General features: G+C 33.0%; 1 protein-coding gene and 1 long non-coding RNA gene across 12 annotated transcripts in view; one reads left to right on the forward strand and one right to left on the reverse strand.

Moving 5' to 3' along the window:
- LOC550645 (max-binding protein MNT) overlaps window positions 1–20,636 on the reverse strand; it is a 31,192-nt gene that overhangs the window by 4,303 nt on the left and 6,253 nt on the right. For 5 of the 11 annotated variants that reach the window (XM_016911403.2, XM_026439669.1, XM_016911409.2 and 2 more), the window contains 4 exons: window positions 19,061–19,132; window positions 16,208–16,393; window positions 7,480–7,897; window positions 4,027–4,195 (listed from right to left, as the gene is read on the reverse strand). In XM_016911403.2, coding sequence (XP_016766892.1) covers window positions 4,027–4,195; window positions 7,480–7,897; window positions 16,208–16,393; window positions 19,061–19,132 — 845 coding nt within the window. Of the gene's footprint in view, window positions 1–4,026; window positions 4,196–7,479; window positions 7,898–16,207; window positions 18,273–19,060; window positions 19,133–19,412; window positions 20,211–20,636 lie in introns of those variants that run through there. The other 6 variants (XM_016911419.2, XM_026439671.1, XM_016911426.2 and 3 more) reach the window with 4 other exon arrangements.
- Window positions 274–3,116, forward strand: LOC102656636. Its single transcript, XR_410105.3, has 2 exons — window positions 274–1,216; window positions 2,000–3,116. It is a non-coding gene; the product is annotated as an uncharacterized LOC102656636 (long non-coding RNA).

A 20,636-nucleotide genomic window follows, 5' to 3' on the forward strand; every position in this document is an offset into this window, starting at 1 on the left:
GCAAGGATAAAATTCCTGCTGTGCGCAAATTCGAATCTGATCTATATTTCGTGCGCGTTCGTGTTTGCTCGGTTTACGTCACGGATACCGAAAAAAAGTTTTATAAAGTGGGAAGTTTGAAATCACGATAAAGAAACGGCTACAACTTTCAGAATTCTGAAAATAGTCTAGCGTCATATTTCATATTTTTTTACAATTAATTTTTTAATTTTTTATATATTTGTACTTAAAAATCAAATTTGAATTTTAATATTTTTTTTTCCGTGTAAAAAGTATTTTCAAAGTATTTTTTTATTTTATATCATAATGATTTTAACTTTGAATGTCAAAAGCGAGTAAAATTAAGATTAAAAAAATTATATAAAACGAGTCGAATATAAATATTCGAATTATATATAAATTTAATAGGATAAAAATATAGTTTAAAATTAATTCGAATCAATAAAAAATATAATGTGTGACGGCAAAAATCTTGGATTTATTCGCCCGATAAAAATGTGTTAAATTTTCGATTCGATGTCGTCAGAAATTTCGAAAAGGAACGCACGTGACAATAAGTGGCAATAAGTGGCACACACTGAACAGATACACGTGGTAAAATCTTCAAGAGGGAAAGAAAGATGCAATCGCTTGCAAAAAGAAACGCAGACAGAAAATATAACCGGTATCATTATATATATAAACTGATAAACGAGAAGAACGAGATAGAGAATTCATTTCAAGAAAGAGACAGAGAGTCTAAGGCTACTACACAATAAGATCGAGAAGGACAGAATGAACAACGAGGATAGAGCGTAATATGGGAGATAAGGAGAGAGAGAGAGAGGGAGGAGCAAGCAAATAGAGGGGCATATACGTTGCGAAAAAGACAGAGAGAGAGAGAGACAGAACAGAAATAGACGAGCGTAGTGAGATATAGGTTGAAAGGAGAGAGAGAGAGCGCGACAATGGAGAGGGGTGAAGAGGAAGGAGTATGAAGGCCGTTGCATGAATAAGCGCACGCGCGATCTATAAGCACGTGGGTAAACCGCCTCCAACAAGATTCGCACATACAATATTGGACTCGTGGATATACGCAAATAGCGTTTTCGTTTCTTTCTACATCTCCCATATCTGCCACGTCGTGTTGCGGAACTCGTACATGTACTTTATTAAACTTTATCGAACTCGAGAGTACGCGAAACTGGTGGATTTTTCGCGAACTAACGAAAACAGAGTAAGTTTAAACCAGCTTGTGGCATTTTCATACTAGCAGTGGATTATATTACCCCTTTCATTTCGTATCTTCGGCATATAACATTCTTTCTTTTTTTCTTTTTTTTTTTTTTAAACATTTATGTCGAGTATCCTTTTATGCAATATTTATTATTCCGACATATCGACTTTTAAAGGAATGTTTCTTTATCACACCACTTAACGTCTAATAATTATATTATACTTCAGTTATACTTCGAATATGCTTATCGGTTATGTTCTCATTTATAGGAAGAATAAAAATGAATAAAAATTAAACGAAACGTTTCCACTCGTAAATTTCCGATGGTATTCAAATTTTTAATAAAAACAAAATAACGAAGCTTAATCTTTCGTATCGATCGTACTACATAATTTCTGAAATAATAATTGATTTTGAAAGTTTGGCAAACTTATTATATTCCGTCGATAATTATATTTGCCTTATTCTTATGCTAATTGTAAATTTTTATGTAAAGATAAGTTCTTTCCTTTTTAAGAATATAATTGTTAATATTGTTTTTGCAAATGCTAAAAAATACAATTGCAAAAAAAAAAAACGAAAACTTAATAACTTAGTTTTCTATTGATTTTTCGATTACGAATAAACAATTCGTAATATTTCATAAATAAAATAAAATATAGTATGTACAAAAAAAAAAAAAGAAAACTTTAATTTTAAGACAACAGTTTATATCGGTAATATTACTTAAAGGGTATATTCAATCGATCATTCAATAGAATTATGGGTGAAATAATTACGCAGGAACGTGTCGTTATGGTAAGTCACCGTGTAATTTCAACACGTCGAGCGTCGCCTCGTACTGAGAAGTCACCAACAATGGCGCCGAACGATAAAAGTTCGGATAGTAGCATATGCCGTACGTGCCATGCGGCATGACACCGATGGCCGCATAGTCACGTGGAGCCAATACATATAGGTACAACTTCTACGTGGAAGAACGTCGCGTCGTGTACGCGCACACGCGCAACTGCACAAAATGCCGAAACGAGACGAACATGTGACTTAGACGAAGAAAGTGAACATCTTACATGGTGGGGTGGGGAGAAGCAAAGGATGACCTAAAGTGAGAAAAACAAGGTTCGAAACAGAATTACGTAGAAACTATTAGTCTGACAAAGATGCGAAAGCGTCTAAGTGGGAAAAGAAACTGCAAATACGAAACGCAGACGGAGAGAAAACATGAGATAGAAGATACATACGGAAAGAAAGGAGAGGTTAAGTGCAGAGTGCAAGAGATAAGAGACGTGGCTTGCAAGGAGTGGGGATTGTGAGATAGAAGAGACAACAAGAAACGCTGGAGTGGGGGACAACGGCGTGTCTCTTTAGAAGCACAACTCTGTGCGGCAAATAGAGCAACGAATAAGACGAAGAAAGAATGTATATGCACGCGTACTGTAAAAAAAATAAGGGATAAAAAATTGTCGTATAAAAGTAGAATAACATAGTATAAGTGCAGCATGCGATCAAATTAAAGAAAAACAATACGGCAACGATGTTTGCATGTATTTTACGGTGAAAACGATACGCGTATGCCGTTCACATTGGAAAGAAACAAACAGACCGTACAGTGAGTAGACAGAAAAGCGAAGCATGCGCAGACCGAAAGAGAAAGAGATACGGAAAATAAACGAACCGGAGAAAGAAAGATAGAAACAAATCGTAAACAACGAAGACAGACTCAACAGCACTAGAGACTAGAGAGGTGCGAGAAAGAAGCGAGACGGTTGATCGTAGAATCAGAGTTGAAATCGCGAAAGAAGGAAAAGGAGGAAGTGTAGTCGACCTTCGCGAGGACGCACATTCGTGATTCTTTGATCATCACATGCAGTTTCACAACTCTTCCGAAATTGCAGCAAAAGGAAAATATATGCGAAAAGGAATACACTCACGATCGCAGAAAAAAATAATAATTTTCTCCTACTATCCTAAATATAGAATAAATACATCTGTAATTAAAACCATTATATAAAATGATTTTTGGCCATATATTATTAGTTATTATCTTTATAAATAGCTAATTAGTTATTTATTCTTACAATATGTTATATCATTGATGTATAATTTGTGAGGTATAATATATTAACGATTAAAACGAAAGATTAATTGATCTATAGAAACTGGATTTTCTACATAAAAATTATTGCGCGATGAATTCTGTTTTTTTCGAATAAGTTAATTTAGATAACTGATTATATTGTGTACAATCGTAGTTTTTATATTCAGGTGCCACGATGACATATTTCGGATTACCACGTGTTAAGTTTTATTTCACGCTAGATCAGACAATTTGAAATAATTATAGCACAATGAAACTGTTATAAAAGAATGCAATTAGCATCTTACGATATCAAAGTATTTTGTTAGCGAGTTTAAGATTTTCGATTTCCATATATATATATATATATATATTTAGATAATTTTTTGCATATCGATAAATTTATTTAAAAAGTAAATTTCTGTTGTATAGTGAGAAAATTAATTTTTTAAAAAATATTCTATAATAAATTATGAAAAAAATTTATATATATATATATATCAAATGATATCGAGTTTTCTAACGATGTGCAATTATGCAATCGTATATAAAGATGATTTAAGAGAAAAAAAATTTACGATTGAAAAGTATTTTATCGTACACAAGAAGAATTATTGTTTATATTTTTTTCGATTTCAAAATTATCATACAATCAATTGTATGTAAATTATTTTTAAAGCGGTTAAAAAAAATATAAGAATATTAATTAATTAACAGATATATTATAACTTACGTGTATATGCCTGATCGCAGCATGAAGAATCGAAAGATTCGAGGATTTTTTCTCTTCTTGCGAGGGAAGCTGTCTCTTCAACAATTCGAAGCATTCTTTCAGGTGTGCCCTTCGATTTTTCTCCAATTTGTTATGCACTTCTCTGGTGCCAGAACGGATTACGCACGGTCTAGAATAGAGAAACGGATATATGTAGACAGACGCGATGATATTTTGCAATTACAGTTTGCATTTATTTCAAATTATCTAACTGTCAACAGATTAATTTTAATAATCTGAAAAATTTCTATTTCACAGTAATTTCACAAGCTAGATATTTATTGTATCGTATTGAAAATGTCAATATAATTACAATTTTTAATCGTATTTATACGATTCTGTATAAATTGGAAATTATAATATCATACGTATTCTAATCTGTCCCATATTTTCAAACAGATTCAAAATGTTGGCATGGATATCTCGTCGAGTATAATTTGAATTTTATATAACGTATACAATAATTTTTTATAATTATTCCAAATTTTACACCAATTTAAATATGCAATTACAGTAATAAAAGAAAAAGTAGTGTTTTCCCTCTTTACTTACATTTTCATAATTTTGAAATACTATTTTGATAATTCTTGCCTTATAAAACAACTCGTCAAATCCATATTCGATAAAAATAAATAACAAAAAAAAAAAAAACAATAACCAAAACCTAGAAAATAAGAAATCCAATAATAGAGAGAATAATTGAAGAACAACTAAATACCCACAAATTAATAATAAAAATAAAAAAATCTCAATGAACGAAACAAAAATTCTAAAACACAAATCCTCCAAAAAGCAACTGAAGCAAATATATCCCGACCAAATACCATTGAACCTAAATCAAATCTTCGAAGTCGATTCAAATTTTTTTAATCGAACGACAAATTACAATAATCTCTAGTACGAGCCACGACGTGTAAGTAGTTAGCCATACGCGATAATCGTGCCGGCAATGTTAGTATTATATAAATATATATATATATATATATATATATATATATATATATATATATATATATATATATATATATATAAGCGTCTCGGTCTCACGGTAACGCGACGTGCACGTGCCATTCACCCTGGACACGTGCACCGCGTGAATGGGTGTAGCGGTGAGACGACTCTCTTGCCTCGAACGCTGATGCCCGTGCATCGCGAGGAAAGAGAGGACGAGGAAGGCGGAGGAGAGGCGGAGAGAGGGCGCACGAAGGAGCAACAGGCTGACGTATCGGCAGGCCAGAGAAGGAAGAACGGAAAAACGGTCGAGGAGGAAGTGGAGACGGGCGACACTGCGGGCCGGGGAAACGCGAGTGGAAAGAAATGCCGAAAGAGAGCGACACAACGGCTCGCACAACGGAGAAAATAATGTCAATGCTGCTTGGTAAGGTCGGGCGAGTCGGTGTTTGTTGCCTGAAGTGGGGAGTGGGGGAGGGTAGAGGAGAGGGGAGAAGAGCTCGAGAAGAAATTTGTACAGCTAGAAATAATGATGAGTAATAAGGAGATAGAAATGAATATTTTGTTCGTTTATTTCTTTTCGTTTTTTTTTTTCGACCAGCGTCGATATCGATCGTTGGTGAGAGAGAGTTCTATAGAAATGAAATTCTTCTAGAGAGGTATATATATATACGTATACAGTAGTGCTTCGTTAATTGGGTGGTTTCGCCGCATTCAAACACCAAATGTGTCTCTTGGATCAGCCATCTTGCCTCCAATATCTTAATCGATATACTTGGATTCTACTAGACAAAATTTTATCGATACGCGGCTAATTAACGAAACAGGTGTATATACAGATATATATATATAATCCTAATTTAGCAAATAAATTCACTATAAATATTGGAATTAATTGAATTAAATTTTTTTAAATTCAATCCTGCTCAATCTAAATAATCGTTTATTTAAAATTATATTTATTTTTTTCCAATTGGATAGATGTTTATTTCGTTGTAAAAAAAAAAAAAAAAAAAGAAAAATGTTTCATTTTATTAATATTAATATAAATTACTGGGTTGTATGATATAGAATTTTATTGATGTAAAGTAACAAGAGTATTTCTTTGATATAATTTTCAAATTGAGAGATGAAGGTCATTTTATTTATTTATTTTTTTTTTCTTTTCTTTAATCTCTTAACGTTTTATTATATGTAAAATATAATGTATAATAAATTTATCATCACTTGCACACTTGTATATATTGTATGTAGATCATTTGATGGAAATTTTCTATGACTTTTAATACGATATATAGCTAGGTATATACAAGAGGCAGGAGACAAAAAGGTAATTCGTTTTACGAGTTGTTTAACTCGAATCAACTCTCATTCTCTAGAAAATGAAGTATTCTATGGATAATTATAATTGGATTTTTAAGAAGTTTTTTTTTTTTTCCGTATACATCATTTACAATTCGCATAGGATAAGTAGTAACTCTGTTATTCTTAAACTTATTACGAGGCACTTTGAGTTATACTAATTTCAGCTCAGTGATTCTATTCGCTAAATCAGTGAATAATCCCAAATTATTCCCATTTCATTCCTATATACTTCCTTCGCAACATTCACTTATCTCCTTTCTACCCTTTATCGTATCGATTAATTATATTTCGATCTAAAAATTTTCTCGAATCAATAAAAATCAAATCGAAGTTTTCTTTTTTCTTTTTTTATTATTATTTAATAATATAATAGATAAAAAGCAATTTGAAAAAATGAATTTTTCACTGAATATCGTATTTTTTTTTATTGTATTTGCAGCGATCGGCAGAGAGAGAGAAAAAGAGAGAGAGAAAGAGAGAGAGAAAGAGAGAGAGAGAAATTAAAAAAGTAACAAAAAGTACAAAAAAATTTTCACATAATATGACGATTTTTCACACTGAACGATCATCTTAATTATGTATATATATATATATATATATATATATATATATATATATAGTATAAACTTAAACTAAACTATGCTAAGAAATTTATCTTATATAGTAATAACTGAAAAATACACTGAGAGTACTCGAAAATGCACACAAAAAAATATACATAAAAAAGCAGTCTTGAATTTAACATTTCAACCCTTTAAATTCTTAAAAAATTACCAGGGAAAAATATTACCATTCTTTCAAGATTTTAATAAACGCCGAAATGTATTCAAAGAGGAAGCTTTCATCAGCTTGTACAGATCTTTCGATTCGAGTATTAATTTCCAATAAAATTTTCTAACGCAATTTAAAAGGTTGAAATCCAAATTACGCATATTGTATATCCTATATTATATATATATTTTACCTAACGATCTTATTTATTTTCTTATCAATCGCACGAAACGAGGCTACTTAAGCGGCTACATCGGGGAATCGATTACAAGAATGATGGGGGGAGGAGAAAAGCATGAATAAGAAAAATAATTCCAACAATCTTACCCATTTCGATGTTTCTTATTGTCGTGGCTCGGTTCAACGTCGACGACGAGATTGCCAGCATTCTGTTGCGCGTGATTCGAATTATGATTTTCCACGTAAGGATTATGGGTACTGTTGTGATTGTTGTGATGGTGATGGTGATGGTGATGTTGCTGCTGTTGCTGTTGTTGTTGTTGTTGCTGCTGTTGTTGGTGTTGCAGTTGCTGCTGTTGTTGCTGCTGCGCCGGTTGTTGTTGCTGCTGCTGTTGGTGATGAGATAGGTGGTGGTGGTGGTGCGACGCGGAGTGCAGGGCGGTCAGATGAGCCGAGTTGGCGCTCGCCGAGGGTGGCGTTACTCGCGTGCTCGAGATCACGGGGCTACCTCGGGAGCTCGCCGTGTGATTCCCATTCGTCCTATTATTTTCCAACGGCTCCTCCTCTGGAAAATAATAAAATCAACCTTTCCTCAAGATCGTTTGATTCTGAAATAGAAAGCAACATCTTTCTTTACCTGAGAAGATAAAAATAAATAAAGAAAATTATATGTATATATTTCCAATTGTATATATTATTATATATAGTTTATATATATAGTTATATATATAGTTTGATTCTGAAATAGAAAGCAACATCTTTCTTTACCTGAGAAGATAAAAATAAATAAAGAAAATTATATGTATATATTTCCAATTGTATATATTATTATATATAGTTTATATATATAGTTATATATATAGTTTGATTCTGAAATAGAAAGCAACATCTTTCTTTACCTGAGAAGATAAAAATAAATAAAGAAAATTATATATATATATTTCCAATTGTATATATTATTATATATAAAAAATTATTATATATTATTATATATAGTTATATATATAGTTTGATTCTGAAATAGAAAGCAACATCTTTCTTTACCTGAGAAGATAAAAATAAATAAATAAAATTATATATATATATTTCCAATTGTATATATTATTATATATAAAAAATTATTATATATTATTATATATAGTTATATATATAGTTTGATTCTGAAATAGAAAGCAACATCTTTCTTTACCTGAGAAGATAAAAATAAATAAATAAAATTATATATATATATTTCCAATTGTATATATTATTATATATAAAATTATATATATAGTTTATATATATAGTTATATATATAGTTTGATTCTGAAATAGAAAGCAACATCTTTCTTTACCTGAGAAGATAAAAATAAATAAAGAAAATTATATATATATATTTCCAATTGTATATATTATTATATATAAAATTATATATATAGTTTATATATATAGTTATATATATAGTTTGATTCTGAAATAGAAAGCAACATCTTTCTTTACCTGAGAAGATAAAAATAAATAAAGAAAATTATATATATATTTTCAATTGTATATATTATTATATATAAAATTATATATATAGTTTGTACTATTTATAGTTTGTATTATTTATAGTTTACAGTAATTATACTATATATTATTATTGTATATTATATATATAAAGGTATTTATGAGGTGGATAATGGAATTTCGTTCGCATAATTGAAGATGATAATTGAGATCCAGGATCGGGAAAGAATGCTTGGGGATCCATAAATCATTCGAAAAAGGTGCTTTGAATCGTGTGAGGGGAAGGTTTTTTTGATGGAGCGGCGCAATGATGAGCGCAGTTAACGAGGGAATACCCAGGTAAATACCCTTTTGGAAGGGACGAAAAAGATCGAAAATCGGGGATAAGGTTAGCCGATCAACTTTCATTCTATGGATAGCATTCACGGAGGCACAGCAATTCCTCGCGTTCTAACGTCTTCTCATTCTATTCTGTACCCGAACCTGAATGACTACGTTTCCTCGCCTAAGATTAGCGGACACATTCTGGAGTGGCGATGGCTTCGATACCACGAACAACTACTTTCATATTCTATCTTTGTCTTAACGCGGATAACGTTAGTTTCAACAGATTTTACTTACTTATCGACGTTATTTGTAATTTTTTTTAATAATTATAGCTGGAAAAGCTTGCGATTAATTCTATTAAGATCTGTTTATTAAATGATAATACCAATGGATCGATAATTGGAATAAAAGAAAAAGGAGTACAAAATTAGTTGGTTTATGAACGACCGAGAGGTTTCGCTATAGGTCCATCTTATAGGATTTGAGAATTTTCTTATTAATAATTTTTTATAATAATTATATAGTTGGAAAAAGCTTGCGATTAATTCTATTAAAATTAAAATAAATCAAAAAGAATCTGTTTATTAAATCATAATACCATAATTGGAATAAAAGAAAAAAGAGTACAAAATTAGTTGGTTTACGAACGACCGAGAGGTTTCGCTACAGGTCCATCCTATAGGATTTGAGAATTTTCTTATTAATAATTTTTTATAATTGGAATAATTTTTATATAATTGGAAAAAGCTTGCGATTAATTCTATTAAGATTAAAATTAATAATAGATCTAAAAAGAATTTGTCTATTAAATTATAATACCAATGATAATTGGAATAAAAGAAAAAACAGTACAAAATTAGTTGGTTTACGAACGAAAGGTTTCGCTCCTATAGGATCTGAGAATTTTCTTATTAATAATTTTTTATAATAATTATATAGTTGGAAAAAGCTTGCGATTAATTCTATTAAGATTAAAATAAATAAAAAAAAATCTGTTTATTAAATCATAATACTATAATTGGAATAAAAGAAAAAGGAGTACAAAATTAGTTGGTTTACGAACGACCGAGAGGTTTCGCTACAGGTCCATCCTATAAGATTTGAGAATTTTCTTATTAATAATTTTTTATAATTGGAATTTTTATATAGTTGGAAAAAGCTTGCGATTAATTCTATTAAGATTAAAATTAATAATAGATCTAAAAAGAATTTGTCTATTAAATTATAATACCAATGATAATTGGAATAAAAGAAAAAACAGTACAAAATTAGTTGGTTTACGAACGAAAGGTTTCGCTCCTATAGGATCTGAGAATTTTCTTATTAATAATTTTTTATAATAATTATATAGTTGGAAAAAGCTTGCAACTAATTCTATTAAGATCTGTTTATTAAACGATAACACCAATGGATCGATAATTGGAATAAAAGAAAAAGGAGTACAAAATTAGTTGGTTTACGAACGACCGAAAGGTTTCGCTACAACGGTCCATCCTATAGGATCGGAGAAATTTTCGTGCTCGAAGGGCCGGCTCCATTCGTCGCGATGCTATAAATTAGCGCAGCACGTGTACGCACATGCAACTAACTCATTCATGTACCAAGAGACTTGGCAAAGGTTCGTCGCATAGCTCGACGCTTCCTAAATCTATTCCGGGCTTAAAGACGCGGCGTGTACGTACCACGAGAACAAGAAAGCGACCACGATATATACCTTGCACCTCGGTGCACGCCGCCTGCAACGCCGCCTTCGACGAACAACGTTAAAACGTGCCTTGAAACTACGCGACTACTACGCGATCTCTAAGAAACGAGAGTTTCTTCGCCGCCACACTGGCTGGCGATAAAAATCATCTCCCTTTTGATGATCGCTTCCTCGTTCGCAAACACATATTTCCACGTTTCCCTATTTTTCTATTCTTTACGCGCCAATTTATCACGCTATTTAATTCCTTTTTTCCTTTAAAATGATTATATTTTTTTTTCTCTATTCGTTATTCGTCGCAAAATATATTTTCTAAGAAATATATTTAAAAAGATACGAAAAATTGAAGCGAATATTTATATTCGCATTACATTGGTTTATGCAAAAAAAGTTCTTTCTTTTCTAATAAATTTCTCTATATAAAAATATATATATAATACGAAAGTGTAATGTAGAGCATTGTTGCAATATGTTATTACCAATATTGAATATAATTTTGTGATTATACGTCGGCCTTTATCGAATGGCCTACTTCGCGTGATAAATTTCTGTAAACAGGGACAGGAAGTCTGGTCTTGCGTAAGAAGGTTGACGCAAGGTTCGACAGGTTAAATCTTTCCACCAAATTTTGCATTCAATCTTCACTCGTATCTGCCTTTATTTCAAACATTTATCTCTCTCATTTTTTTTTCTCCTTCTTTTTTTTCTTACAAGATAAAATGTCTGTCTCTCTGAATTTTATCAAAACTCAAAATTGTTCAAATAAAATCGCGATCAAAATTTCCCAAAATTCTCACTGTTACGATTAAACGTAAATTATATCAAAATATTGGAATTAATTGGCAAGATTTTTATTAAATAATGAGATATTCTCCTTTTTTTTTATCCTGGAATCGGAGACGAAGTTTACTGAGATCGACTGAATCGCCTAGTATATAACTCGGAGAAGCTTGTTACTAAGGAGAACTATAAAAAGAAAACGGTAGTAAAAAAGTTTGTACTTGAAAAGAAGCTATTAAGAATATCCGAGGAATTTCGAATTTTCGAATTTTGTTACACGCGTAAAAACGGAGAAAGCCTTTCTATCCGTTCTATCCGTTAAACCGTTGATGACACATGTTTTATTAAATTAAATATTATTTATTCACCGCGTGGAAGTAAGAAAATTGCGTTTTGTCGATCGTCGTTAGATTGAATTATTCACCTCGATGCGAGCCCTTACAATGCAAAAAAAAAAAAAAAAAGTTTCTTTTACGGTGAATGCTGAAAAAGAAAGATATTGTATATCGATATATTCATACGCACGCGCCTTAAACTTCTCGATAAAATTATATAAACCGTAATTTCAACCTTTAAATTGCAAATAAACTTTCAAGGAAACGATTTAAAATGCAATCGTGTGTATATATATATCCAAATTATTTAAACAATATCTGTTCGATGATACAGATAAACATAGATTTAGTAAATAAATTTTATTGTAAAAATGCAATTATTATAATAAGAAAGAGGAAATGATTTGAAATTTATTCTCGATAAATAAGTCGTTATTCTCCCCTGCAATACGATATCTCTCTTATATATGTAAAATTGCAAAGGGAGAAATTTTCATAATTGAATAATAAAGAAAATTTATAAAATTGCATTTAAAATTCTAATTTGTTTTATTTATGAAAACAAATTCGCAAAGAAAAAGAAGGGAGAAAATATCGAAGAAACGATATAAAGAAGAGTTGAATCTATAATCGATATTTTCACAGATATTAAAAACCGCCGAATGGCTCTTATTGAGCTTATATCTTCCTCGACAAAATCCTTTGGAAGAGAGGAACTGCAGGCTAAGATTAAAGACTATAGAGAGACGAGCCTGGCCGTCTAGACGGACGTTCGAATGGTAATTCCCCGCGATGAGCTAAAATGGTCAGAGACGAAAGAACGTGACTGTTCTTTTATCTGCGAAATCGGCATGAAATCAGCCTTTACGGTTCGAGGTCAAAGTAACTAGATGTAAATGTAAACACGCCTATTTACGTCCGACATCAAAAGTGAAGTCCACTTCACGTGATAATACGATGCGACGTTTCTGACGAAACTGACGAAATCCTTCTGGACCGATTCAATATCCACGATTTTTCGAGATTTGTTTCTCTTTCGAGTCGAAAATTAATTCTCTTCTGTTTGAAAAAGTGATTTTAATAATTTGTATAATAAACAATTAAGATTTTTCACAATTATCGTTTCGTTTCGTAAATTTTATCGAATCGAATATTTCGAGTAGAAACGAGATCTGATATATGAATATCCGAAGAAAATTTTCTTTGCAAAAGTAAACTTCGATGGTTCACGGTCAGAATCAATCGTATTTAAAGTTTTAGCCAATCTATCCCTGCTAGCTCAATCAGTGGTCCTGCTGTAACGCGAGAACCCAACGTCCAGCTAAAGAATATTTATAGGCTGTGCGTGCGTAACCACTTTAAAGTCGAAGCATCCTCGATGCTCAAGAAAAAAAGACATGGCTCCTTTTAACGGTGTCTTTCGTTAAACGAAACCTTTTCTAACGGGAGCAGTTTCAACTGCCAATAAAAAAAAAAAGTCACTAGAATTGTCTATCCTAGAATCGAATATCTTCGAGAAGAACTACAACAAAGTCCTTGATCACATAGGTTGTTAATTTTTTTAACATGGAGTCATTTTTTTCATGGTTGTAGAATATTTTATATTATTATATAAAGATCGAGAACGAGTTGCAAATTTTTGTTATTGCATCAAACGAAATAAAATTTTATTAAATCGCACAAGCATAGATAATAGAACTAAACGTACGAAATTTTACAATCGTATGATTCACATATATCGTAAAAATAACTTAAAGATTTTATAAATATAGTTATAAATTCAAAAATCACTAATCAGAAGCCATGTTGAAAAACACTAGTTAAATGTCACTAGCACCGAAATCTTAGATAAAATTATTGTACTTAATTATATTTCTTCAACAATTTCAACATATATACAGAAAGATTATTAACTTTAAATTCAAATTTCTCGAACGATATTTAAAGATTCATTTTCATGAATATTATGAGAATTTCATAATATTTCATAACATATTCTCTATCGTCGAGTGACGTCGATAAAGAAGAACATCCCACTCTCCAATAACCTACTTCTGGATCATATTCCACTAAAAATATTAATCGCGTATATTACATCGATTTGCACGCGTGTACAAATCGAACGATCATCGCGTACATAGAAACGGTCGTAATGATGTGATCGATAAAAAAAAAAAGTGCGATATATATATTTCGCCATGAGTGAGGTTTGCCTGGTTCGACCCACGGTTGCTCGTCGCGCTCTTGCCGCCACCGTTGAAAACTGTAACCGCAGGGAATTGTTACGACTGCTAGTTGATGGTTAAGTGCAGTGTCACGGCCGCGATACGGCGTCGCGAGCGACCACGTGCCGGCGAGATAACGACTAAGAGTAAAGCGGACACCCGTGGCCAACAAGATGGAATAGGAAATCGGTGGTATCGCGAGGGGACCGGCAACGTACGGTGTGTGCCGAATGCACACGCGTATAATTGCCTTGATGTCACGCCAAACCGAGTCGGCTTTAAAATTAGAAGCACACCCGTGCACACCGTAGCAATTTTGCAAATCGAACGAGCGGATCGAATGTGCGAATTGAAATCGCGAACGGAAATCTTTTATCCTTTGTGACTATGGAATAACGATATTCGATTTTTTAAATAAATATTTTTTTTAATTTTCTAATTTTTTTTTTCTCAATCGAAATAATAATTACTCGCGTCTCCACGAAGACATAATAAATAATAATAAATTTAAGTTTAATAAATTTTGCTCGTTTTTCTAAATATATTGCGATATATGTAAAAAAAGACTCGTTCGATTATATATTAAAAAATTTTTATAATATAATGTCTAAGAGTTAATAGAAAAAAAATAAATTGAAATAAGGTGAGAAAAATCAGAGCTAGTTTTCATAATAATTTCTATTCCATTAATTTCAAAATTAATCACAAGGAAAGAAATTTGTAAATAAGCAAATGTGAAATATGCTAAATGGTACGAATCTACGATCGTCACTTAATGAGCTTCTTCTATCGCGTTCATTCATCCATAAACACGGAAACACGATGCAAAAATCAAGTTCCTCTGTAACTAGCCAACACATGTTTAATTGCGTAAATCACGAGTTTCCCTTTCTGTTCATTATCTGCACGACATTCTCCAATTACAGGATATTTGCCCAAGTAATTGATCGATAAAAGACGTTTGAAACACGGTTATCGTCGGATCGAAGCTTTATCGCGTTTTCAATGTTGAAGTAATATGGATGCAAACTGTTCAATCGTTCCTCGTGAATCCAGATAATTGAAAAATTGTCCGTTCGATGAAATAAAACGATATATATAAATATGAAAAATATAATAAAAATATAAAACGAATTAGTGACGTTAATAATAATATTGAATTTTAATTGTCTGAGAATATTGTTAGAGATGGATCGTTCATTATAAGATGAAGAATTCATAATCGAATGATAATTATTTGCGAAAATAAAGGATGAAATAATACATTTCGTATAGAAGTAATTATAATTTTATTAATTATAATTTTTATTTCGACGAACTGTTCCGTTTGATTATTGTTACAACTCGACAAAATTTCTACAAACTCCATTCCCTGGATTAATTTCAAATTGCTAACTCAAACGCGGGAAAGTTTCAGGATCGATCATAGTTCCTTTTTCATTTTAAGGTTATGTTGTTCTATCAAGCAAATATCATCGTGTACAATTAAACCGAACTTTTTTCATTCCTTTAATAACATTTGATGAATAAAATCCAAAAATTTTAAGAATATATCTTTCTATTAACTAATAACAACACTTTTTTTTTTCTTATTATTACTTTTATTCAATAATAATATTTTGCAGAATAAATTTCACAATTGTATCAAACGATATTCATACAATCATCAGATATAAATTAATGGTATTGAATTATTCCATAATGTCCAATTTTTTGAAGTAAAAAAAAAAAAAATCAATGACATATATTTTTCATTACCTTATAATAATAAAAATTCGTACGAAATATTTTTCATATAACATTTTACTTACTGAACTATCTAATAGTATGTGTAAATTGATACTCTTCGTACAATTATAATCGTTCCGATATCCACTCGTATCTAAATAGATAATATATATATATTAATCTTTATACGAACGACATTTCATAAAAATTAAAAATCCGAGGCGTTCGCGAACCGATGGATGAAAGACACACGGGGGAAAAAAAATCATAGAAAAAGATTGGCTCACCGAGCAGATAATGTCGTATCCATTTTTTCTTAGGTGGAGGTGGCATCCAGCTGCGCACCGGCTCGTCGTTGACCACGTTGATTATACCGACGACCTGCGTCGGCATCGGACTATTCGCGTCTCTCAGGCCGTTTACATTGTTATTCGTCTCGTTACCAACGTCGATCGCACGCTGCGCTCCCGCAGCTTTAACAGTGTTCAAATTCATACGAGGTTGAACCGCCGCTGTGCCATCCGATACCAACAGAACTCCCATGTTCTTGACGATCACTCGCGAACACACACACACCGTTGCTCTCTGTCGCACGAACACGCGTCGAAGGAACGAAAAAAGAAGAAAGGGAGGGCAAAAAAACGAGCGCACGCTTGTACTAACCGTTACAGATATACGTACACCGATATATACACACACTCGATTCTTTCTTTCTTTCTTTCTTTCTTTCTTTCTTTCTTTTTTCCCCAAGTCTCGTTTCTCCTCAACACGTCTAAAGAACGATTTCTATATCCATTTGCTATTCTCTTCCAACTCTGTAATCCCGGATTGTCGATGATGCTTCATAAAACCCAATTGAATTTTTGCGACAATGGCAAGATCGTGTTTCCTTCTATCGATATCTTCTCGTCTGTTTATAACCAAGAAACTAGATATCGTGTGTGTGTGTGTGACGAAAAAGAAGTATGGCGTAATTAATAACGATAGTTTTTCCAATAATAAAGGGCTTGGGAACTTTCTTCGATAGGAACTTCGATCGGTATAGTGCACACGATTAACAACGTCGTTGAGCTTCTCCTTAAGGGACACGCGTCTTCTCGTCGAAAAACTCGAGAAACATCATTCGTGTGCACGAGGTAGATAAAGACGTGGTTGGCTGACGGTCGAATCGTTGTGGACGCATAGCCTTTCGATGACCGATAAAATTGTCGTCCAGGACACGTCGAACCGAGTGGTCCGTCGAAAAGAAGTGGAAACGACCGGGAATGCGAAGCGCGTGGAAAGGAGAGAGGGCTGCGTCACAGTTTCACACAGGGAGGGGAAACGGTTACGACAAGTGAACACGACGATGTCGCTGTTTATACCGGCAGGAAAAAAAATTAGAACTTTCGAAACACTCCCGATACTTTGTGCGCGATGTTGCTTCTGACAATTCCTCTTGTACATTCGATCTCGATTCGATATATTCAAAACTTGACATGCACAATTCCAATATGGAAATCCTTTTTTAAACGTTGCGAAGATTTCGCTTTATGAATTTTAAATGTCACGAAATGGATATATTCTTCGATTCTATTCGATCGATCGTGTCGGATCTCAATGCCCTCGAAGCAATATCGTCGATAATAAAATAAATTTTCCGATTTATCTTCAAGAACAATTTTTCGAGATAACGTGTAAAAAAATTTATAAAATCGTATATGACACTATCCTAAAACGCAATGTGGTTTCTCTCGTTCGATTTGTGTAATCGTAAAAATGATAATGCTGCGTCTTGAATATCGGTGTGCCTGCAACCTCGACCAGCGACCTTTTGCGTATCTAACAGACGGTCTAACTTCTTGTATATATGACTTCACAAATCGAATCGATATTACACGATGTATTCTTCAAGTGAAATAGAAAAAAAAAAACTGTAACATATCAATCGATGTGGAAATGTAGTCGCGTCGTAGCAGTCATCGAATGATTTTGTAAATCGATCATCGGTCGATAAGTAAGACGTATAAATGTGTATACTGATCGGACGAAATAATGATTGATCACTTGTATACCGATCGGACGATTGCGTGGATAAATCGATAAACGAAGGAAACTCATAACCGCGTGAGTCGCGGGTGCCGACTGAAGTCTAAACGTAAGTGCCACCGCCTCCAACCTGAGGATGACGATCCCCTATTCCCTTACCCCACCTCGCCGACCCGTGCACGCCGCCAGTGGCGACGGCGGCAGCGATGCCGACCAATCTCCTCTCGGTCCTCCGCCACCGCTTTCCGTGACATCTCCGTTCGCACGAGAACTGCCTCCAGTCACCCGCGACACTCTGTCCTTGTCGCCCGAGGGCACGCTGTCTATCTCGGTCTGTCTCCCTCTTTAATATATGTATATATACAATATATATATATATATATATATATATTGTACTTACATCCCGCGACGTGTTGAAACTTGAAACGGTCGCCGCGAAGTCGCGTGTGCGTTTCGAAACGTAATCGGAGCGAAAGAAAATCGTTATATCGACAAATTATACATTCGATGACTTAAAAAAGAAAAAAAAGTTATAAATATAAAAAAGGATAGAGAGAGAGAGAGAGAGAGAGTTAACGACATTTTGATTGAATCATTTGACTTCGTAGCGTGTTCCAATACAAAGCTCTGTTCTTTATCTCTGTTCAGTAACCGTCACCGTGTGTTTTTCCGTGTTCGTTGGCACCGCAATAGTTTGATTTAAAGAACGACAGATACGGTGCCTCGTCACGTAGAGAAACTGGATCCTCGTCGATCGACAGGTTAGGAATCGAAGGCAACTGCGTGGAACTCACTCGAACTCGGTGAATTATGCATGATCACCGTAACAGGAAGGACAATCGATTGGTTAGTTAAAACGGTGTACGCGACTTATTTGTGTGCACCGTGTGTATATATGTACGACTCAAAGTAGCGCAAAAAAAGAAAATACGTTATTATATACGTTCTGAATTTTATAAAAGTTAAAAATTAAATATAAAATCCTCTCGACTACGAACGAGAACGACCGATTGCGCTCAAAATCATCGTACATTCGTCGTATCGTTTCGTATTATTATTTTATGCAAAAAAACGTATGTACGAAATTTAAAAATTTTTTTATTGACACTTACCGTCGATAATAAGCATTTTTTCTTCGCAAAATAAATCATCTTGTTCTGTACGTTCCCTTTTTAATTTGGCACCTGAAAAATATAACGAAAAAAATTATTAATTTTAATTTTTTAAAAGAGAAAAAACGTTAACAGTATTTTTTGTAAAATTTTAAAATAAATTCCCCTGGTTAATTAAAATATATTAAGATATATAAATAAAATTTTTAAAGATTTAAATATATTTTATTATTTTTCATTATTTCCTTTCCTATTCTCTATACGCAATATTAATGTAACAGTATACAACGAACAGAAAAATAGTAGCTACTAATGCAAAGCAAATAAATGCTATACATCACTCCTGTTGTACCTTTATCGCGTGTTTCTATTCCTGATTCTTTCCTAGATTTTCTTAAACGGCATCTTGCCGCGGCATATGGACAGTTGAATCCACAGGTCGATAAGGTATGAAAAATTGAAAGAGGCGCGTCTCCACGTGCTACGACAGTAGGGACAGGCAAGGATATTCCCCTAGGTCGGCAGGGTGAGCGGTAACGACAAGTTGAGTGGTGGGGAGAAATGAAAACGCCGGGGAGTACCGTCTCGCTTTATCTCTCTTCCTCCGTCTTTCACCGGGTCAGCCAGAGACTCGGCAACGTCGCAATTGATCAGGACGCCACGCGGCCGGACACGTATGGTGGGGGTTTGCCGGGGACAAAGCGCATGCGCATTCGTGCAACTCATTTGCCCGCGTGCTCGTTCGTCGACACAGTGCACTGCTGCGTTCTGCTCCGCTTTATCTGCCCTTATTTATCCGTTCTTCTAATCTAACCTACTTTGTTTTGCTCCAATATTTGATTCGTGATCGAATTATAATATATACAATGTCTTTGTCCCATTTTGTGGTATTTCAGTGATGAATATGTGATTGCCAATTTTTCTAAAAACTATCAATCTCACAATCCTCTCATATTTTCCTTTCTCTATAGTGCGTATTTTTATATATCGCTAATCTACGCGTATCTGGTCAGTGTGAGTCTCGACGGTATAGCAACTACCAATAGATTACGAGCACCTCTATAACAGTTTATAGAACAGCATACAATGCACATTGACTGATGCTGTGCGGTAGGAGTGGTTAGCAATGGTGTAGTGGTCGATCACACACCTAGAATTCTGGAATAGTTAAGCAGTATCATATCAACCTTAATATTGATAAACTTTATATATATATATATATGAAACAAGAATCTATATAATATTTATATATTATGAAAATCTTTAAAAAATCATTAATCTTATTTTGTACTATTTTGTAAAATTAGATTTGAAAAACATATATATTAAAAAAAAAAGAAGAAATATCAAATAAATTCAAAAAATCGAATTTAAATCAATAATAAGGAAAAATTAAATAATTCTATTATATTCATGGATCGTTTTAAAAAATTTACGCTTTTAGCATAGCCAAAGTACCAAATATAAGTTCGATGCAACATATACTATGAAGTTGTAAACCTGAATTGTAAAGCATCATTTAAGTACACGATAGACAGACTTAAATTATCGTTTAACGCGCATTGCCTGTTATATT

Source organism: Apis mellifera, linkage group LG1 (assembly GCF_003254395.2).
Source record: "Apis mellifera strain DH4 linkage group LG1, Amel_HAv3.1, whole genome shotgun sequence".
In the NCBI taxonomy this organism is placed as follows: Eukaryota; Metazoa; Arthropoda; class Insecta; order Hymenoptera; family Apidae; genus Apis; species Apis mellifera.